This window comes from Carcharodon carcharias, chromosome 22 (genome assembly GCF_017639515.1).
Source record: "Carcharodon carcharias isolate sCarCar2 chromosome 22, sCarCar2.pri, whole genome shotgun sequence".
In the NCBI taxonomy this organism is placed as follows: domain Eukaryota; kingdom Metazoa; phylum Chordata; class Chondrichthyes; order Lamniformes; family Lamnidae; genus Carcharodon; species Carcharodon carcharias.
The window spans coordinates 40,641,471-40,664,411 of record NC_054488.1 but is presented as its reverse complement, the minus strand read 5'-3'; the positions used below and the strand labels follow the sequence as shown (position 1 = coordinate 40,664,411).

Sequence of the window (22,941 nt, the reverse complement as noted above, 5' to 3'; positions counted from 1 at the left end):
TTTTATTGTGCAGAAGTCATTTACTATTATATTTTCAACAAATTTAGAAACATTGCAAACGTGTACAAGTTGCTGCTGTAGCTTAAAACCCTGCAAAGTGCTGAGACTTTCAAACTAGATTCTACAGGTTTGTGGAATATTTTAGTTTAAACAAAGGCTGGTGATAGTGGAGGCACCGCTCTTGAAAAGTACATAGTGCTGCTTTGTAATCCAGAGTGCCAAAGAAATGTTATTATTTCCTATTTAGAATCAAAGAGGTCCAAAAATAGTTGGTTGTGATGTTTAACAGAAGAACCGATACTCACAGGGTGAGGGCTACTGAGAAATTGCAGTTTTAAATTCTCTGTAGCAAGTTTCTCCCCCGCAGGATGATTCAGTCAGCACTAAGCCGACTTTGAGCGATCAGTGTGTCAGCATTAATGGACACGTCACTGCTCAACTTTTACTCATTTGACATCTGCAATTACACTTCCAGCGAAGGGAAGAACATTCCACCCTCCCTAAATCATTGACTTTTCTGCAGGGAACAGTTGCCAATTTGGTAGAAATGTTGCATTGCATTTCAAACAAAAGCTAGACTCTGAATGGTCATGTAGCACAGCAGCCCCACAATCAGAATTAAGTCTAGAGTTTGTCCTGCTGCAGAAAACAGAGACTGGGACTTATCATGACAGTAATCCTGCTCCACATTAAGGAAATTCCACAACCCGAGCAACAGTTTGACAAATGTTCCAGGAACATGGAAACAGAAAACCTCAGCTAGAATATCCAGAGTTTTGGGTCTTTTATTCATTTAGGATGGTATGGAAAGTAATTAAATGGGAATCCATTCAGGCCTTTAATGAGCCATTATCTACAAATAAACGAGGTCATGAAGAAAGGAATCCACCATCCACAGGCAGAGTCACTCCATTTATCATCGAACTTCTGTCACTGAGGAGGAAGATTATTGCATTCACCACATCATCTACCTCTAAAAGGAAAATGAAAAATAAAAACATTAACTATGCATGCAATAATCCAGAACAATTGTAGTTAGAATCTAAAATCAATCTGGTCAGCAGTTGAGTGAAATGACATGATATACAAAAAGTGCCAGATGTCCCCATAATTGAAAGGTAGAGGCAGGAGCAGCAAATGCTGGGCTGATATCTGGCATATATTTAGGAGGAAAGAAAAGTAGTAACTCAATCTTTGCCGTTGTATATTAAAGTGGCTGAGCACCAAAGGCCCAGGGCGAAAAAACTGAAATCCTCCCCCTTCCCCCAATGAGAGTGGGGGAGGGGGGTGGGGAGTAAGCTATTTCGTTTCAAAACTGTTACTTTTTAAAATCAGTAGAGTTTCTCTGGATCTGGTCGAGCAGCCAGGTGAAAGGATCTCTACAGAAGTAATTTGAAAATTGAGTTCAACAATTTTAGATCACGAACTCTCTCCTCCATCCCCACCCCCTTTCCGATCCCCCTTTTTTCCAATAATTTATATAGGTTTTTCTTAACCCACCTGTTTCCATTATTTTTAAAACGTATTTCCATCCATTGTTTTATCTCTCCCTTTTAGCCTATTTCAATCCCTTCCCCATTAGGGATATCTAGCTCGTCCTGCTTTCTACCCTTAATGTCACCTATTAGCACATTCCTTAGATAATATCACCACCGTCAACACCTCTTTGTCCTTTTGTCTATCTCCACCTATCACTGGTTCTCTATCTAGCTCTACTTGTCTCACCCCACCCCACCCTTAAAACATCTTATATTTCACCTCTTTTCTATTTTTCCTTAGTTCTGTTGAAGAGTCATATGGACTCGAAACGTTAACTGTATTCCTCTCCGGAGATGCTGTCAGTCCTGCTGAGTTTTTCCAGGTATTTTTATTTTTGTTCCACAGAAGTAATGTTCCCTTTACGATTGAGTTTGGTGCAGATGCTTTGGGCATTGCCACAAATGCTTTAAGGCAGACAGTTTAACATGTCACCCGCCTGTTTTCTGTAGTAGCTTTTGGCAATTAAAGCTGTTCAGCTAATTGCCAATCCCTTGTACTAGATACACAAGTCAACACTGTTTTAAATATAAATACAGCTCTGCTGGTTTTCATATTATGAAAGTACGAAGTAGTAAGAAGGGCCAGGTGGCAACATGTGAGTCATTAATAAATACCTAAAGGACAAAATATTAAAAATTAAGTCCATTACTGTTCTGCACAATGACAAGACAGCTGTATTCAAGTCAGTGAAAACAGCCAATTAAAGCAGGCTTCCCCAATATCAGGAGAAGTCAAACACATCTGTACTTAATCACTCACCTGCAAACCTCTGCAGTGGGATACGTGACAACATTCCTGCAGCTTTTGTTGGGTCACTCCACCCAATCCGACCCATTGCGGTCATCACTACAGTGGGATTCACTGCGTTCACTCTGATCTGTGCAGAAGCAGAACAAAAATATATAAAATTTTACTCAAATGTTGCTCTTACAACTTAAGCTGTTCAAAAGGCAGCTTGAATGCTTCTAGATCTCAAATCTTAGCATTCCAGAAACCCGTTTGCACTGAAAGTCAGTGCAGTTACAGGAGCTGGACCGGGCTGACTGAAACAAGTTTGAAGATATAGCATTATCCTAGGTATCTTTTTCATGAATCAATTCAGCCATTACAGAAGAGACAATGGAAAGTTATTAACAATAACTCTTCATTCTATGTTTAAAAATTCTGAAAAACAATTCAAGAATGGTGTTTCCTAGTTTCAGGGAATGGTATTGAGTATTCTCTAGTGGTTAATTTGTAAAACGGAATTACATATTCAAAAGCAAATGTTGTATTTGAATGCTATCATACTAACTGAACAATCAAGCAGCCCTAAAAGAATCAGAAATAGTGGAACACTCTTTCTTTCATATTGCTCAGTTCCCAGTTTCATTCTGGTCACTGACATTTAGAATTTGCCCTACCATGGGCTTTACTTTAATGAAATAGATGTTGAGTTTCAAGTTAAAATTCCAAAACTTGAGATTTAACTTGATGAAATCCTCACTCTAGAATATCAGACCAACTTGACAACCTACAAAATTCAGTCTTGGCCAGTTGAATTTTAGAGTTGCATTTCCATGGTCAAAGGGTTTGTAGGGTATAAGGACATATCAAAAGCTCAAATCTTAAGAATCCAATTTCAGCTAATATCAAGAGGAATCAATCAATGTACAGGAAAAACATGCTCTCTAGTCATCATCCTCAATCAAGAACAGAGAACATACTTTCCTGGAATTCTCCCAACATCAACATAGCATCTGGAAATGCCGCTCTGTATTTCCTTAAAAACAAAGGACAGCACTTACTGTGAGGGGGATGGTGGAGAAGAGGGGGGGGGGGGGGGGGGGGGGGGGGGGGCGTTTTTGTTGTGGATGCAGTTTAAGGTTTATAATAAAACAATTATTTAAAACAGCAAAAATCTTAAGTACGCTTTTGCAAAGAGATGTTTTGAAATTAAACAAGGGTTTTATTTTCATTTATGTGCCATACTCTGCCTCAACATTTCAATGCATTGCAGACCCTCACGCATGCAGACATTTTAATACCTAGAAGTATTTTACATGCTACTCTACATTGTAGTCAACCTGCTGGCACAGAATGCTACTCATTGACAAATTAAGCATTCCATGTCTTCTAGTGCAAGTCTAGAACCAATTTATTTTTTAGGACATTTAGCATTTGTTTAGCAGAGCTAATATAAAGCATTGTCAAGTATTCAAAGTTTTTCTCTATTGATTAAACAATTTATATTCTCTGGCAGTTCAGCAAGCGGAGAGAGAAAAATGCAATGGCTGGCAGCAACAAAACATGTGAACAGTTTCTAAATCAATCTCATCTTTCATACTTTGTTCTTTTTGCTATTAGCTAGATGAAAAGTGCTACAAATATTCCTTGAATGCCAGCTGGAACAGAGGGCAGCAAATCCAACTTGTCCACTGCCCACACTGGCAAAATGGGACTCATTTCGTCATTTGCCATCATATTGTCCCCAATAGCGTTGGTTCAATACAGTTGGATTTCTGTTGAAGGATCTGTGAAGCTGGCACCTCTGAACTCTGTCCACGCACGGAACAAACATCAGAATACTGCTATACTAGAGAGAGAGAGATAGGCTCCAAATCAAGCTGACCAATAAAGATCATACTGGAGGTCAATACTGTTAAGCCATTCCAGTTGGAATGACATTAATATACCTTTAGAAAGAATAAATTATGATAGAATCTAATGGTGTCAGATGACCATTTGCATATTTCAATATTTACCTGGTGTGGTCCCAGCTCAAGTGCCATCACTTTTGTCAGCATATCCACAGCTCCTTTTGAAGCACCTTTAAAATAGCAAACACAAGATGCACTTAAGGAGGCAACATGGCATCACCCAGGAAGACCAACATTCAATCTGGAACACATGTTAGGTAATTGAGACAGCAACTGACCAAAGGGGAGAGCGCAACATCAGCCATAGTGCCTATCCTTTATTGCTATTTAGTGTGCGTGTACAAGCTCAGACCCAGAGGTACTAGGAGGTTATTTGACCATGGAAGCTGAGGTTTAATCAATATCCACACCTAGATTCACAATAACGGCCATTAGGGTAAGTTGCATGAAAGTTGCCATCACTATTGAATTGCACTTCAGCAGAAGTCAGGAGAAAAGCCAAGAATTAAAAACATGGAACTTTGGATTTCAGAGCTGATGAAGCAACAGTTGCCACAAAACCAGGTGATGAGGGAGCAAACACGCATGTAGATGATTTCTACAAGTTAATACGTATGCTCTGTCTTACCAATTTTATTCAACAGATCACTCCTTTTAGAATACTGATTTTCTATTGCAAGGTGAGGAAAAAGAATAGATGTCAAAGTTCCCACTCCTGCCTCATGAATATGAATTAAAATGCTCCATGCATGAAGTTTAATCAGACATTAAAATTTATTAAAATCAAGCTATGTTGTTGATTTTAAAGCCATGTTTTCAATTAGCTAGTTATTGGGGAAGTAGCTGCCAGTTCATTAAACTCAAGTCACATATGCCATGATTAAACAATCCATCATTTGAAGTGTCAGCTTGCCTCCTGGGGAGTTTCTGCAATCAAGTTCTAATCCTAGGCGTAAACACAATATCTAGGCTGACAATGCAACACAAAGGGAAGTACAGCTACCATTCTGATGAGATAACAAATCAAGACCACATCTACCTGTTCCAACAGGCAAGATCCCAAGTACTTCACATGCAATATTTCCAAAACAATGAGGTGTTATATAAAATGATTTTTCTCCAAAAGCAGTTCAGTCACAACTGATGGCAATTGCTTGTCTTTATATATCATCAGATCTCAGGATGTCCTAAAGCTCTTCACATTGTTATGATCCCTACAGAGATCTATAACTTTCCACTGACTGTCTAGAAGGATCACAAGAAGATTTCAAATTAAGACTTTTATTGTAACCAAACTAAAAGCAACATACACCAATTATTACTTTTGTAGGCAACTTATGCTCTAAACAATGAAAAAAGTTTCCCCACTTTTGAAGTGACAGGAAATCCCCCACCACAGTTATATTTTACACTATCCTTTAAATGGACACTTTATTCTTCCACAACCAATCCAAAGCTGATGACCTTTCCCCTTTTCCAGCTGGATAACGTCGAATCCCAGAGCTTACATTCACTGTGAGGGTTACCCTGGAGATTTCTCCCTCTGGTCAAAACTAGGCAAATCTTCCAGCCTCGTTTAAATCTTCACAAACTTGCTCTCTTCAATCTGAGCACAAGCTCCCAACCACATTGTGTAGTAACAGAAACAGTATTTTCTCTGCTTCAGGTGCATGTCTGGCAGCCTCTCTCTCAGATTCTTGCAGACTGATTTGGGAGTTTCATGGATTTCTCAGAAAACCCAACACCATATTACTACAGAAAAACAGAATTACCTGGAAAAACTCAGCAGGTCTGGCAGCATCGGCGGAGAAGAAAAGAGTTGACGTTTCGAGTCCTCATGACCCTTCGACAGAACTGTCAAGTTCTGTCGAAGGGTCATGAGGACTCGAAACGTCAACTCTTTTCTTCTCCGCCGATGCTGCCAGACCTGCTGAGTTTTTCCAGGTAATTCTGTTTTTGTTTTGGATTTCCAGCATCCGCAGTTTTTTTGTTTTTATTACCATAATACTACAGTGGATTGCTGTGGACTCTTCACTCCTGACTCAAAGCCCATCTCTATGGCAATGTGGATTACATGGACCTCGTAATAAGTAGAATTGCTAATTAGCTATCCTCTAGGCCTCAAGCTCCATTATATCTTGAAATTAAATAGGCAGTTTTAAGTATAACATTTATAAAATCTGACACTCCCAACACATACCTGTGAGACTTGCAGACTAACAGTCTACCCAGTCAGCACAGATGCTTTTGCCAATGTCCAGAGATGTGAACATCTTGCGACTTCCTCTCCTTTAACACCAAACCACAGGCTTCATGTTGGCCAGAATTCAGAGCAGGTCACATGACCCCCTTCATTCCTCCATTTTACCTTAAAGACACAGTCCCAAAAACCAAATCTCAAACTTTGTACTTGTAACAATATACAATGAATTACTTTATAAAGTTTTCATTGCTATATAGTTTAGAGAAGAGTATTTGTTAAGATATCAGAAGTCCCTGATCTTAAACTTAATCATTGTGTCTAGTGGGTGTTGAAGTGCTAATGATGAAAGAGATATCAAAAGAAATTTAAAAAATGATTTAATATCAAATTGAACCATTCTGCCAGCATCTGGATTCCAACTTATTATGCATTTTTGAATGAAAGTAGATCTACTTGGAAAGAAAAACATGTTATAACCAAAAGTACTAACCAAGGTATATCTATAAAAGTCATTCTCAGGATGTGGGTGTCACTGGCAAGGAGAGCATTTATTATCAATATCCCTCCTTGCCCCAAAAAGTAATGATGGGCTTTCAGAGGGCAGTTAAGAAACAAATCAGTGATGGTACACAAGTCACTTATAAGCCAGGCTGAGTAAGGATGACACACTTCCTTCCCTAAAAAGGGAATTAGTGAACCACTTGGCTTTTTATTTCAAAAAATACTATCTGACAGCTTCATGGTCCTGACTACAAGATATATAGGAGCATGACTGGGTTTATTCAATTTTCCATTCTCATGACATGATATTAAATCCAGTATTTACTCATGGAGTGCAAGTCAGACCACGATCACTCTTCGATAGCATCACCGCTGTAACATCCTACATATTACTAGTAGGGCTAGGCCATAGCATTCAACTTCCACCAGATGCCAGAAATAGTGCTTTTATATAATGGAGGTGCCATTCACGTACAATAACAATAACAAATTCCTGGGTCAAATACTATTGGAGCAGAACACAAAACCTTCACCAATTTTTTTTCAAAGAGCAGTTCTGCTATACAGTGAAACTAAATTAAGAATAAAGAGTTTTACTTTTAAACCAACTAAATTTGCAGCACATTTTCCATTCCAGGTTTGCCCAATCAATTGAAATTTATTCAAGTATATTGCTGAATGAGGGTTTGGACCTCAGTGCCAATGTTTTTCTTCCCATTGGTCTTCTGTCTTCAGGGTAGACTATTCTAGACCTACAGACTGTCAAGGCAGCACAGCACTACTTGTTTGTTGTATTCAGTTTAGTACATGCTAACAAGGAGTAGTAGGCCATTCAGCCTCTTGAGCCTGCTCCACCACTGAATAAGGTCATGGCATATCTGATAGTAACCTCAAATCTGCATCCCACCTACCGCAGATCACCCCCTTGCTTACCAAGAATTTATCCACCTCTGCCTTTAAAATATTCAATGACTCTGTTTCTGCCACCATTCCTGGAAGAGAGTTCCAAAGACACTCAACCCTCAGTGAAAAAATTTCACCTCATTTGTTTTAAATGGGTGACCCCTTATATGTAAACAGTGACCCCTAGCTCTAGATTTTTTCACAAGAGGAAACATCCTCCCCACATTCACCCTGTCAAGACCCCTCAGGATCTTATGTTTCAATCAAATCGCCTCTTACTCTTCTAAACTCCAGAGGATACAAGCCTAGTCTGTACAGCCTATCCTCATTAGATAGCTCACCCATTACTGGTATTAGTCTGGTGAACCTTCTCTGAACTGCTTCCAATGCATTTACATTCTTCCTTAAATAAGGTGACCTATACTCCAAATGCAGTCTCACTCTGTACAACTGAAGCATAGCCTCCCTACTTTTGTATTCAGCTCCTCTCTCAATAAATAATAACATTCTATTAGCTTTCCTAATTACTTGCTGTACTTGCATGCTAGCCTTTTGTGATGCATGCACTAGGACACCAGATCCCTCTGCATCTGAGCTCCACACTCTCTCGCCATTTAGATAATATACTTTTTTATTCTTCCTGCTAAAATGGACAATTTCACATTTTCACACATTTTATACTCCATTTGCCAGATCTTTGCCCACTCACTTAACCTATCTGTCTTTTTGTAGCCTCCTTATGTCCTCTTCACAACTTACTTTCCTACCTAGCTTTGTGTCATCAGCAAATTTGGCATGCCTTCCTCCAAGTCATTTATACAAATTGTAAATAGTTGAGGCTCCAGCACTGATCCCCAAGGCACACCACTCATTACATCTTGCCAACCTGAAAAAACCCATTTATGCCTACTCCCTGCTTCCTGTTAGCCAGCCAATTTTCAATCCATGCCTGTATATAACACCCATACCATGAGCTTTTATTTGTCGTAATAACCTTTGATGTGGCACTTTATCAAATGCCTTCCAGAAATCTAAGTACAGTACATCCACCATTTCTCCTTTATCCAAAGCACATTACTTCCTCAATGAAGTCCAGTTCAGTTGGTTAAATGCGATTTCCCTTTCACAAAACAGTAGAAGTCTCTTCCTGGAATGCACTCCCCACCACCGCGCCCCCCCAACCCCCCCACCCCCCAACCCCCCCCACCCCCCTTTCCCCTCCCACCTCCCCCTTCCACCACCCACCCCCCCTCCCACCTCCCCCTTCCCCCTCCCACCCCCCCCACCTCCCCCCACCTAGCCACCCCCCAACCTCCCCGCACCCACCCCCCCTCCCACCTCCCCCAACCCCCCCCACCTCCCCCCAAGCACCCCCCCCCACCTCCCCCCACTCACCCCCACCTCCCCCCACCCCACCGACCCCCCCAACCCCACCCCCACCCCCCCAACCCCCCCCCCAACCCCCCTTTCCCCTCCCACCTCCCCCTCCCACCACCCACCCCCCCTCCCACCACCCCCTTCCCCCACCCACCCCCCCCCCTCCCACCCCCCCACCTGCCCCACCCAGCCATCCCCCCACCTCCCCGCACCCACCCCCCCTCCCACCTCCCCCCACCTCCCCCCTCCCCCTCCCCCACCCACCCCCACCTCCCCCCACCCCACCGCCTCCCCCCCACCACCCACTCCACCCCCCCACACCCACCCCACCCACTGCCCCCAACCCACACCCCCACCCACCTCCCCCCACACCCCCCACCCACTCCACCTCCCCCCACCCCCCGCCCCCCCACCCCCCACCCACTCCACCTCCCCCCACCCCCACCTCCCCCCACCACCCACTCCACCCACTCCAACCCCCCAACCCACTCCACCTACCCCCACCCCCCCACCACCCACTCTACCCACTCCACCCCCCACACCCACCTCCCCCACCCCCCCACCCAGCCCCCCCTCCCACCTCGCCCCCAACACCCACCCGCCTCCCCCCACCACCCACTCCAGCCCCCCACCCACCTCCCCCCAACCCGTTCCCCCCTCCCCCCCACTCACCCCCCCACCCCCTCCCCCTCCTCCCCCCCAAAAACACCCCCCCACCCCCCCTCCCCCCATCCCCCCACCCACCCTCCCCCCACACCCCCCACCCACCTCCCCCCACCCCCCACCCACCTCCCCCCCACCCCCCCCCCACCCACCTCCCCCCACACCCCCACCCACTCCATCCCACACCCCCCACCCAACTCCATCCCACACCAACCTCCCCCAACCCCCCCCTCAACCCCACTCCACCTCCCCCCACCCCCCCCCCACCCACTCCACCTCCCCCCACCCCCCCCCACCACCACTCCCCCTCCCCCCTCCCACTCCACCTCCACCCCTTCACCCCTCTCCACCCCCACCCACTCCAGCCCCTCCCCACCCCCCCCTCAGTCCACCTCCCACCATCCTCCCCCCCCCCCCCCCCCCCCCCCCCCCCCCCCCCCCCCCCCCCCCCCCCCCCCCACCCCCCCCCCCCACCCACTCCAGCCCCTCCCCACTCCCCCCCACACCAACCTCCCCCCACCCCCCCCCACTCCACCTCCCCCCACCCCCCCTACCCACTCCACCTCCCCCCACCCACTCCACCTCCACCCCCTCACCCCTCCCCCCCCACCCACTCCAGCCCCTCCCCACTCCCCCCCACATCCCCCACCCACTCCACCCCCCCACCTCCCGCCACCCCCACCCACTCCACCCAGCCCCCACCCACTCCACTCCCTCCCCCCCCACACCCCCCCATGCCTCCCCCACAACCCCTCCACTCCCCCCTCACCACCCCCCCACCCCACCCCTCCCCTCCCCCCACACCCCCTCCCCCCTCACCACCCCCCCACCCCACCCCACCCCTCCCCCCACACCCACCCCATCTACCCCCCTTCCCCTCCACCCCCCCTCCCCCACCCCTTCCCCCCCCAACCCCGCCTCCCCCACCTCCCCCCCACACCACCTACCCACCTCCCCCCCCACCCCCCCCCCCCCACCCTCCCTCCCCCTCACCCCCCCTACCCCCCCCCCACCTCACCCCCCCCACCCCCCCACTCCCACCCCCCCCCACCCCCCCACTCCCACCCCCCTTACCCCCCCCCACCCCCCCCCCCCCTCACCCCCCCCCCCCACCCCCTCACCCACCCCCCCCACCCCACCCCCCCACCCACCCCCCCCCACCCCACCCCCCCACCTCACCAACCCACCGACCCATAGGTTTCTATGCAAACAATGACGGTAGCCACAGAGGATAAGAGGCATTCCAACTATTAAAAAAAAAATCAAATTCATGGCAAATTTAGTTGGAATGCCTCATATCCTCTGTGGCTACAGTCATTGTTTGCATAGAAACCTATGGGTCGGTGGGTTGGTGGAGTAAATCACATTTGCCATGAATTTGATTTTTTTTTTTAAGTGATTTACTCATTGGGTAAGGACAGATTACAGATTAAAGTATGTGCTACAAATTCCAAAATAACACACAAAAGCACTCCAATTCACATACAGTGAAAGGTTAAGCAATGGATAGAACTCACAGTATACAGCATGGTCTCTCAGAGCACTTTGAGCCGCCTGGCTGGAGATGTTCACGATAGCACCACCACCTCCACAACATATCATTCCCCTTGCAATTATCTTTAAAAAAGGGGAAACCATTAATGACTGAACTCAATTACTAGCAAGCCACTATCAAAGTGTAGCTTTACCCACTGTACAGACATTTATTTTCAATAAATCTGTATTTACGGATTGTTTCTGAAAGAGCTGAAGATCTGTGAAAGTGTTGCAGAAATACTAACAGCCAAGTTGTGGGTTTAGATGGTGCGGTAGCATTGTGATGTTGTAGGATACAGGTTTATACTTGAGACTCTCACATGGCAGCCTCCTGATCTCCTGTGGCCTATCTGATACTGCCTGTGGCATCACAGACCAGAAAAGTCGACCAAATGGTGATGATAAGGACAAGAATATGGTAGTGTTACAGTATAACTCAGTGTTCACTATTGAAGAGTGGTGACTGAGGCCCTGCCACTGACAGGGGATCTTGCCAGTCAGTTGTGTAGATCAAGAACTTGCAGGTGTAAAGCCAAGGGATTTTCATTCATTGCAAGGGCAGAAAATCATGGGCTTCAATTACCCAATGTACTGTTGACAGGTAAGGTTCTCTGCCAGTAAGGCACATCTAAAATCAGTTCCAATTTGCTGCAATTATCGGGAAGTTTATTTTAGTCATCTATTACATTCATTATTTGGACATCACCATTCTGGAGAGTGGATCAACCTATTGTTGCACACTACTATCAAGCTGCACACTACTACTAGATTCACCTTCAAGTTGCAAATCCCTACATCTATCCCATCATTAATGCACTGAAGGCAAAGCAAACTTTCCAACTCTCTATGAGTGACACTATAGGGTTCGCATGATTGCAGTGGTGCAGGTTACCCGTAAGCAATAGTGGTCATGCATTAGAAAACAGTTTCATCATTAATTTGACTCAACAAAGATTCAAAACCCTGCTTATCCAATATGCAAGTTTACCTGGTTCTTGGATGGAAATCTCAATTCAAGTCTTATATGCAGGTCCTATTTGAACTCACGGCACATCTTCTGCAATAGTATCTCGGTCCCTCTAAATCTCTTGCATCACCCCCAACCTACCACAAACTTTTGTCCCCTATCTCCAACCCTAAACGAGCTCATTTTCTTTATATGATAAGCCTATGAAAGTTATAAAATTCTCGTGAATAAGTACAAAACCTGTTAAATGCAAATCCAGCAGGGAAACAGCAGCACTCTTACCTGTGAAACATGTAACAGTGCTTTTACATTAACGCCAAACATTCTGAAAAAAATCAGATACAAAATGATAAAGATAATAGAATATTTCTAAGGTTACAAAGCGAGTTGGTGATCATTTTTTTTCCTGCTATGAGCTACTCAGCATGCAGGTTCCCCAGTTCAATCTCTCCACAGCTTATCAGTATCCTTGATGGCAGGAACCACAAATGAAATTGATTATTCATCCAGTAACAGGTAGGCAGCATAGGCACCAATGACCTTTTCAGGATTCAAGCCTCTATTGCAGCTTCTGGACCCATCTCTGTCCACACGCCCATCATCTGATGCCCTGTTGGCCCTTGTATTTCACAAACATTCACAGAATTGGCTCCATCCAACTGACCCACCACCAGAGCTAGTCAATGGAATGGTCATGTAAATAACGTGCCTTGCAAGTGTTCCTATCCCTACTTTTTATTTGCTCCACTTTCTGCTCTCCTGTTTGGGGTAATGCATATCGGTCTATCATCTCCTACCTCCCACAGCCTCCCCACCACTTCTGCTACCACCTTTGATAGTTCCCATTCCTGCTTATTCAGACCAGGAATTTAAAAAGCACCGAATGTTCAAGGAAAAATTTTCTCATTTTCTGTACCCTGTTCATTTCTTCACATCTACTCCAGCCAAGTTAACTGTACGGATTCCATTTGCTGCACCAACAGCTGCTTTTACACACTCCTGTGCACTTTTCTCTATCCACCAGTTCTTACCCTTGGCCTAAAACTCAATCTTTTCCCTTGCTCCTTCCCGTAATCCTCTTCTGTCTTCTCAAATACCCAAAATTTCTCCACTTTTGTCTATCATGCTACCGTCTGGTAAAGTTCAAAATTATAGTTATGGTGAAAAAGTGGCTTTTCAGCCCATCAAGGCAATGCTGGCTCTCTGTGGAGCAATCCAGTCAGTCCCATTCCCTTGCTCTATCCCCAATGACCTGCAGGTTTATTTTCCCCAAGTTCCTTCCAGTTATTTTTTAGAAATCATTGATCATCTCCACTCCCACCATCCTCGTAGGAAGCAGGTTCCAGATCATTACCACTTGCTGAGGTTGAAAAAGTTCTTCCTCACATTCCCACTACATCTCTTGCCCAAAACCTTAATCTGTCTCCCATAAACCTTCCACCCCGGCCCAACCCCACCACAGCCTGGCCCACCCCGGCCCAACCCCACCACAGCCTGGCCCTCCCCGGCCCAACCCCACCACAGCCTGGCCCTCCCCGGCCCAACCCCACCACAGCCTGGCCCTCCCCGGCCCAACCCCACCACAGCCTGGCCCTCCCCGGCCCAACCCCACCACAGCCTGGCCCTCCCCGGCCCAACCCCACCACAGCCTGGCCCTCCCCGGCCCAACCCCACCACAGCCTGGCCCTCCCCGGCCCAACCCCACCACAGCCTGGCCCTCCCCGGCCCAACCCCACCACAGCCTGGCCCTCCCCGGCCCAACCCCACCACAGCCTGGCCCTCCCCGGCCCAACCCCACCACAGCCTGGCCCTCCCCGGCCCAACCCCACCACAGCCTGGCCCTCCCCGGCCCAACCCCACCACAGCCTGGCCCTCCCCGGCCCAACCCCACCACAGCCTGGCCCTCCCCGGCCCAACCCCACCACAGCCTGGCCCTCCCCGGCCCAACCCCACCACAGCCTGGCCCTCCCCGGCCCAACCCCACCACAGCCTGGCCCTCCCCGGCCCAACCCCACCACAGCCTGGCCCTCCCCGGCCCAACCCCACCACAGCCTGGCCCTCCCCGGCCCAACCCCACCACAGCCTGGCCCTCCCCGGCCCAACCCCACCACAGCCTGGCCCTCCCCGGCCCAACCCCACCACAGCCTGGCCCTCCCCGGCCCAACCCCACCACAGCCTGGCCCTCCCCGGCCCAACCCCACCACAGCCTGGCCCTCCCCGGCCCAACCCCACCACAGCCTGGCCCTCCCCGGCCCAACCCCACCACAGCCTGGCCCTCCCCGGCCCAACCCCACCACAGCCTCGCCCTCCCCGGCCCAACCCCACCACAGCCTGGCCCTCCCCGGCCCAACCCCACCACAGCCTGGCCCTCCCCGGCCCAACCCCACCACAGCCTGGCCCTCCCCGGCCCAACCCCACCACAGCCTGGCCCTCCCCGGCCCAACCCCACCACAGCCTGGCCCTCCCCGGCCCAACCCCACCACAGCCTGGCCCTCCCCGGCCCAACCCCACCACAGCCTGGCCCTCCCCGGCCCAACCCCACCACAGCCTGGCCCTCCCCGGCCCAACCCCACCACAGCCTGGCCCTCCCCGGCCCAACCCCACCACAGCCTGGCCCTCCCCGGCCCAACCCCACCACAGCCTGGCCCTCCCCGGCCCAACCCCACCACAGCCTGGCCCTCCCCGGCCCAACCCCACCACAGCCTGGCCCTCCCCGGCCCAACCCCACCACAGCCTCGCCCTCCCCGGCCCAACCCCATCACAGCCTGGCCCTCCCCGGCCCAACCCCACCACAGCCTGGCCCTCCCCGGCCCAACCACACCACAGCCTCGCCCACCCCGGCCCAACCCCACCACAGCCTGGCCCTCCCCGGCCCAACCCCACCACAGCCTGGCCCTCCCCGGCCCAACCCCACCACAGCCTGGCCCTCCCCGGCCCAACCCCACCACAGCCTCGCCCACCCCGGCCCAATCCCACCACAGCCTCGCTCTCCCCGGCCCAACCCCATCACAGCTTCACCCACCTCCACCAAATCTCTTTTGTTTGAAGGAGAACAACTCAGTTTCTCCAACTTAACCTTGTAGCTAAAATACCACATCCCTGAAACCATTCTGGCAAATCTCCATTGCACCCTCTCAAGGACCCTCACATCATTCCTAAAATGAGGTGACCAAAACTGGACACAATACCCTAGTTGGGGTCCAACAGGGATTCATAAAGGTTCAGCATAACTTCCCTGCTTTTAGATGCAATACTTCTATTTATAAAACCCAAGATCCCATATGTTTTGCTAACCACGCGATATGTCCTACCACCTCCAAAGGTCTATTCACATGGACCCAAAGGTCCCTCCTTTCTGTACATTCTTTACAACTAAGCAATTAAGTCTCTATTGCCTCTCCCCATCCCTTCTGCCAAAATGCATCACCTCACACTTCTCTATATTAAATTCCATCTGCCACATCTGCCAATTCTGCTAGCCTAGCTATGCCCCTGTTGCGGTTGATTTATCATCCTTAAGCCATTCTTATCCAAGCTGACACTGACCCACCTATTCCTAAGCCTCAATTTTATTAACCAGTCTTTTACGTGGCACTTTTGACAATGACTTTCAGAAAATTCATATTGACAACATCCACTACATTACCTCCATCAACCTTCAGTTACTTCAAAATATTCAATTAGATCAAATACAATCTGCCTTTACAGATCAGTGCTGGCTCTCAACTAACTCAGTCCTCCCCACCAAACTCTCCCTCACAATTACTGTTTCTAAAACCGTACCCAACACTGATGCTCAGTTAACTGGTTTGTATTTACTAGGCATGTCCCTACCTCATTTCTTGAATAAGGGTGTCACATTTGCCACTCTCCAATCCTCTGGCACCTTTCCTGGGAAAGACTGGAAGATCATGGCAAGTCCTTCGCTAGCTCCACTCACTTCCTTTAGCAACCCGAGATGCTTGCCATCTGGACCAAATGATACATCCCTGAAGCACAAGCAGCCTTTCCAGTACATCCTGCCTATCAATTTGCATCCTCCCTATTATCTCTACATCTCTGCTTTCAATATTTTAATCAAAATCCTCTTTCAATATTTTAATCCCCTTCCTTAATAACTACTAGCACAAAAGTACTCATTAAATACTCTAGCCTTGCTCTGTCGCTCTAAGCATATAATCACCCTGTCTTTAGTCTCCATCCTGCCTCTTACTATCCACTTATTATTTACATGCCAGTAGAAGATTTGAATGCCAACTGTCATATGGTCTTATTTTCCTCTTCACTTCCCCTTCTCAACTTATTGTATTTGGCCTTGTTTGTGTTTGAATTCACCCGGCATGCATCATCCACAATATCCTGTATCTTGCTCATCATCTAAAGAGCGCTGGCTTTGCTTCCCTGATCTTTCATCCTCATTGGGGTATACCTAGCCTGTAGCTGAAACATCTCCTCCTTAAAGGGATCATCCATAGTTCCGTTACAGTGAAATTTCCTGTCAGTCGGATTCCATTTCACCTTGGCTTGATCTCTTCTGAGTGCACTGAAATTAGCCCCCCTCCAATGTAAAAAGTTTTATTTTAGAATATTCTTTGCTTTTCTCCATTAATAATGATTTATCACTCTTACCCAAGTAATTCCCCACTAACACTTGGTCCACCTACTTTGCCCAGCACGGGTGCCACATTCTCACTGGACCAAGAACATACTGGTCAAACAAGTTCTCCTGAACAACTCTCAGAATTTCTTTTCCCTCCTACCCTTTACTCTATCCCAATCTATGGTTGAGTAATTAATGTTAATGTCCCCTCAATATAATTCTTGCACATCTGTGATTGCCCTGCAGATTTACTCCCCTTGCTCTCACTATTTGGAGGACTATAGAATATCCCCCGGTAGTGCGGCGATCATCCCCTTTTCGCTTCTCAAATCTAACCAAATGGATTGTCATTGACCCCCTCCTGTCTTTCCAACACAACAATGTCCTTCCTAATCAGTACTTCAACCCCACCTCCCTTTTTTCCTTCCCTACTTTTTATCTCCAAATATTAAGCACCCAATCCTTATCTGTGTTATCCCATTTTCCATTATTTCCACAACATCATGTCCCCACATGGTTATTTGTGCTAATGCAGGTCATACTCTAGTCTTAGGAACAGCTCTACACTTTTAACTATCCCTTTGATAGTTAAAACCTAAACAACTAGAAAATTTACAGCTTTGCTCATTAGAAAAAAGAACATGTTGCTTTTGTTCTCATAATTAGGTTCAAACCATCCCACTGGGAAGGACATGTCTCAGTTTACAGCTGCCCAAGTGTGGGAGCATTCTACCCGGTTTCATTCAAAAAAGTACAAGAAAGGATACACAGAATATATTTAGATAATATATCTAAACACACACTGAACAATCATTGTGGATCATTTGAAAATTTATTCCCAAGATGATTTCAAAATACAAACCAGATTCTTATTTAACCACAGGGTAAAATTGATAATAGTCCTGCTTCTAAATTTGATAATTTAATACTGGGTCAGGTTTTGCAAAATCTTTCACATACTTATCAAATGCATCTTCTGTGACACTCAGAAATGGCTGCAAAATTGCAACTGCAGCATTGTTCACCAAAAGGTCTATGCGACCGACATCCTTCAGGGCATTTTCTGTGTCTTCCCAGTCATTAATGTCCACGCAAATAGTCAATATTTTAGGGCACTAGAAGACAAAAAAAAATGGCACTGGTGCAAAACTGATTTAACCAAATAAACAGAAGATTCTAGAAACACTCAGGTCAGACACCAGTGGAGTGATAATACATCAGTTTGACAAAAAGTCACAGATCTGAAATGTTAACTTTTCCTCTCCCTCCAGATTCCACCTGACCTGCTGAATACTTTCAGCATTTTCTGTTTTTATTTGATTTCCATCATCTGCCCAATTCTGCTTTTGGGTAACTTCAATGCTACTCAAAACACTAAAAACTTAAGACATTTTATACACTAACTTGAAGAATTACACAAACATATGGATGAGGAGCAGGAGTGGGCCATTTGGCCCCTCGAGCCTGCCCTGCCAGTTAAGATCATGGCTGATCTAATAGTAACTTCATCCTGCATCCCACCTACCCCCGATAACCTATCACCCACTTGCTTCCCAAGAATCTATCCACCTTGGTCTTAAAAACATTCAAAGACGCTGCTTCCACTACCTTTTCAGGAAGAGAGAGAGTTCCAAAGGTCAACACTCAGAAAAAATTTTGCCTCCTCTTCGTTTTAAATGAGCAAACCCTTATTTTTAAACAGTGACCCCGACTTCTAGATTCTCGCACAAGAGAAACATCCTCTCCACACCCACTCTGTCAAGGCCTCTCAGGATCTTATGTTTCAATCAAATCACCTCTTACTCTAGATTCCAGCAGATACAAGCCTAGCCTGTCCAACCTTCCCTCATAAGACAACCGGATTCCAGGTATTTGTCTGGTAAACCTTATCTGAACTGCTTCCAACACATTTACATCCAGCCTTAAATAAACATGACCAGTACTGCACACAGAACTCCAGACATGGTCTCACCAGTGGTCTGTATAACTGAAGCATAACCTCTCGACTTTTATATTCAAATACCCTTGCAAAATATGATAACATTCCATTAGCTTTCCTAATTACTTGCTGGACCTGCATACTAGCCTTTTGTGATTCATGCAATAAGACGCCCAGATCCCTCTGCATCTCAAGGCTCTGCAATCTCTCATTATTTAAATAATATGCTTCTCTTTTATTCTTCCTGCCAAAATGGACAATTTCACATTTTCCCACATATTCCATTTGCCAGGTATTTGCTTAATCTATCTATATTTTTTTGTAACCTCCTTATGTCCTCTTTGCACCTTACTTTCCTACCTACCTTTATGTCATCAGCAAATTTGGCAACTATCCCTTCAACCAAGTCATTTATATAAATTGTAAACAATTGAGGTCCCAGCAACAATTCCTGCGGCATACCACACATTACATCTTGCCAACCTGAAAAAGACCCATTAAAGCCTACTCTCTGCTTCCTGTTAGCCAGCCAATCTTCAATCCATGCCAACATATTTACCACACCCCCCTACCCAAATACCATGAGCTTTTACTTTTCACAATAACCTTTGATGTGACACTTTATGAAATGCCTTCTGGAAATCTAAGTACAGTTCCCCTTTATCCATAGCACATGCTACTTCCTCAAAGAACTCCAATCATTGGTTAAACATGATTTCCCTTTCACAAAACCATGTTGACTCTGCCCAATTACCTTCAACTTATTATTTTGTCCATCAGGACTCAAAACCTGTTAACATTGGAAGGTACCCGGTGTAAGCTATGTGCAAGCAATTTCTACATACCTCCTGAACAAGGCTATCCAAGTCAGACTGGGTCCTGGTTAATGCAATAACTTCTGCACCACATGCAAGTAGAGCCTTAGCAGTGGCTCTACCAATGCCTGAAACACAAATGTTGTACTGTGAAATTAAAAATAAATATCCTGTTACTGAACCCCTATACCCACCCTCTAGGACTGTGGTCACAGATCAGATCCACATTTCTTAAATAGCATAACCCAATTCCAGCAACACAAAGAAAAAGGCACATGTCACATCTGCAGAAAAAAATCAACACCTGGTTTCTGTTTGATGCTTATCTCAAGAATGAATCTGTACTTAAGGTCATTTTGGTCCCTAATTAATTGGTTGAGGTAGACTTCCAACTAACTTTTCAAGCATTCCACTGGATAGTAGAAGTTTAATACATATCCCCTATACAACAGAGATTGACCCATTCTTCTACAATAGATAGCTACTGGATAACCCTCCCTCAAAACAAGGCCAATGAAATTAAACTAAATCTATTCCCATCAGCGCGGAAGACGACTGGAGAAACTAGATTTTCAGCCTAGAAAAGGCATCTGAGAGGTGATGGCCTGAGGAGTCTGTAAAATTGTTACAAAGTACCACATAAATTTAAAACATGTTTAAATTCACTGCAGGCATAAAACTAGATGGTATCCAAAAATAAGATGCAACTTTAGCACTGAACCAAAAAAAAACGATCATCCTGTGGAATTAACTTCTGGATAGAGGAGGGGAGTCAAAAATATTGGAATTATTTACCAGTTGGACTGTGTGCAAGCACACATGAGTGGAAGGGTAGATTAGAATCTTCCTGGATGAAAGATTTAAAGGTCAGAGTTATACATCTCTCATTAGGCCAACTCCTTGGAGAAGTAATGATGACACATACTTTTTGAACATTGTAACCAAAGTTCCAAACTTAAGCAGAATGATTATTTCTGGTAATACATTACCAGGAGGCACAATTCCACTAGCCTCAGTAACACTATGCAATCCTGCATAAGTCAGCTATTAAGTGAATGAGGGAGTTTATTAATTCCGGGACCATCGCTAGAGAAAAATCGCTTTGCTAGAAACCACTTTGAGCTCAGTGAAGGCGGCCATCAACAGGTCCAGGGGAAATCGACTGGCCGGAGGTACATCCTGCCTGGGTATCCCTGAAGCTAGGTCACAGAGTGATATATGTGAACCCTTCCCAACTGGTGGAGAGGTTTCTTAAGAGTCCTTCACTAACATGTCTATAAAGCACCTTTAATGTAAACCAACACGAGGAACACACAGGGGCATTATAAAATTTGATAGAGCAACATAATGAAATATTAAGGCAGATAGCCAAAATATAAATTTTGAGGAGCATGATAATGGAAAAGAGGCAGAGGCATGTCTAGGGGAGGAATTGCAGAGCTTGGAGCCAAATCTACTGAGCAAACAGGCACCAATGGTGGATAGATTAAAGGGCAGAGCACAGATATAGCACATCAGGTTATAATCCCGTTACCTAAGTTTCCTTTCAATATTTATTTTAAGCTGCAATTTTATTAGTGGGTGCCCCTAAGCAGGTCCGTGAGTGGAAAGAGACACTTAGTTACATCTTAGTTGATAATCTGTCAACCCATGTTAGTATAAAAGATTTAGAAAGTATGACTGCAGCGGTGGACAGGATACAGGAGCTCGGAGTCCAGAAGGGACTGAACTCAAAACCTGATGGCCGAGGCCTGTATGGATCGCCCCCCTCCCCACCTACCCGCTTTCCCCCGGCCTCACCCGGGCTACTCACCTTTCCCAGCGCCCGTCACCAGGGCTCGTTTATGGGCCAAACTCCCCTCCATCCGCCTGATCAAGCAAGGATCGCGATTAGAGCGGAGCCTGGGCAATGACCAGGAGAGCCTACTTTAACGTAACCCCTCTCCACCAACAAGAAACTCACTAAACCAGTTAACCCGCCCACTGGGTTTATAACTCGCAGTATTTTACAGACATTGGTTAAAGCAGCTCAAGCAGCACCTCCCCTTTTTAAAGGTACCACCCACTGCCTGTGAAGACTAAATTGTGCCACTTGCTCAAAGTTAGAACTTTATTTTTAAAGCCTTTAATTTTTTCCCCCTGAGAGCAAGACCTTCTTTACTACAAGACAACAATAATATATGTGCTGTGGCTCTTTTGGGTAGCACTCTGTCCTATCAGTCAGAAGGTAGTGGGTTTAAGTCCCACAATAGGGACTCAGGCTGATACACCCCAGAAGAGAGTTGAGGCGAGTCCGAGAGATACAACGCCCACTCAAATGGAGGTGTTAAACTGAGGCAAAAATAAAAATACCTGGAAAAACTCAGCAGGTCTGACAGCATCTGCGGAGAGGAACACAGTTAACGTTTTGAGTCGGCTTGCTGTTCCCGTCACATTCTGAAATCCACACTCAGTGCCATGCGCCGCCATATGAACGCACTCGACCTCTCCCTCCAGCAGCACCGCCGTACCCTTTTTCAAAGCTGCGCGTGCCCCCAGTTTCATTTTATCCTTCGGCTCATCTGACGCCTCAACAAGAAACTTTTTCTCTTTCTCTCAAGTGCTAAGGAACGCAAGCTGCAACAACTCATCGACACCAACACCCATCTAGGACCCTCCACCCCTGCCTGTTCCTCCGTCCCCACCCTTTCTTCCAATCCCAACCCCAGCCGTGTATTCACTATACCCCCTGACCTTCCCCTCTCCGATGCTGAACGTTCAGCGCTCAGCAAAGGACTTAGTTTCATACCCTTACGCCCTCAACTCAATGAATTTCGGGCTCGGCATGATGCTGAACTCTTCTTCCGCCGTCTTCGTCTCCGGGCTCACTTCTTTGGGCAGGAGTCCTCTCCCAGTTCAACGGATCCTTTTACCCATCTCCAATATTCTCCCTCCACCTGGACCCCTCCCTCTGGATTCTTACCTTCTCTTGATCTTTTCATTGAGAACTGTCGGCGCGACATTAGTCGTCTCAATTTCTCTGCTCCTCTCACCCATTCTAACCTGTCTCTCTCTGAACTTACTGCACTCCATTCTCTCAGGTCCAACCCTGACATTGTCATCAAACCCGCTGACAAGGGTGGTGCTGTTGTTGTCTGGCACACTGACCTCTACCTCGCGGAGGCTGAGCGTCAACTCGCAGACACTTCCTCCTACCTCTCCCTGGACCATGACCCCACCACTGAACATCAAGCCATTGTTTCCAGGACTGTCACTGACC

At 46.6% G+C, this 22,941-nt stretch overlaps 1 protein-coding gene across 2 annotated transcripts; it reads right to left on the bottom strand.

Annotated features, from left to right (window-relative positions):
* Window positions 1-769: 769 nt before the first annotated feature.
* Window positions 770-21,676, bottom strand: dcxr (dicarbonyl/L-xylulose reductase). Of its 2 annotated transcripts, XR_005946597.1 has the most exons (9): window positions 21,496-21,649; window positions 19,713-19,810; window positions 17,889-18,043; window positions 12,611-12,653; window positions 11,343-11,442; window positions 4,284-4,348; window positions 3,250-3,301; window positions 2,299-2,416; window positions 770-973 (listed from the first exon to the last, which is right to left on the bottom strand). XR_005946597.1 is itself a non-coding variant. In XM_041217055.1 (8 exons), exons 1-8 carry the CDS (start codon window positions 21,545-21,547, stop codon window positions 870-872), a joined length of 735 nt encoding a protein of 244 aa, XP_041072989.1. In that variant the 5' UTR covers window positions 21,548-21,676; the 3' UTR covers window positions 770-869. The 2 variants fall into 2 exon arrangements, 1 of the variants encoding a protein (XP_041072989.1); XM_041217055.1 differs by lacking the exon at window positions 3,250-3,301 and having other exon boundaries at window positions 21,496-21,676.
* Between the last annotated feature and the right edge of the window lie 1,265 nt (window positions 21,677-22,941).

Bases quoted from the DNA above. Each gene is read 5' to 3' on its own strand.
- dcxr (XM_041217055.1), bottom strand. From the start codon at position 21,547: ATGGAGGGGAGTTTGGCCCATAAACGAGCCCTGGTGACGGGCGCTGGG. The intron at 12,654-17,888 runs GTATGTGAAAGA...GATTTTTTTCAG, and splicing joins ACAGAAGATGCATTTGATAA to AATGTTTGGCGTTAATGTAA. The intron at 4,349-11,342 runs GTGAGTTCTATC...GCTATTTTAAAG, and splicing joins GAGAGACCATGCTGTATACT to GTGCTTCAAAAGGAGCTGTG.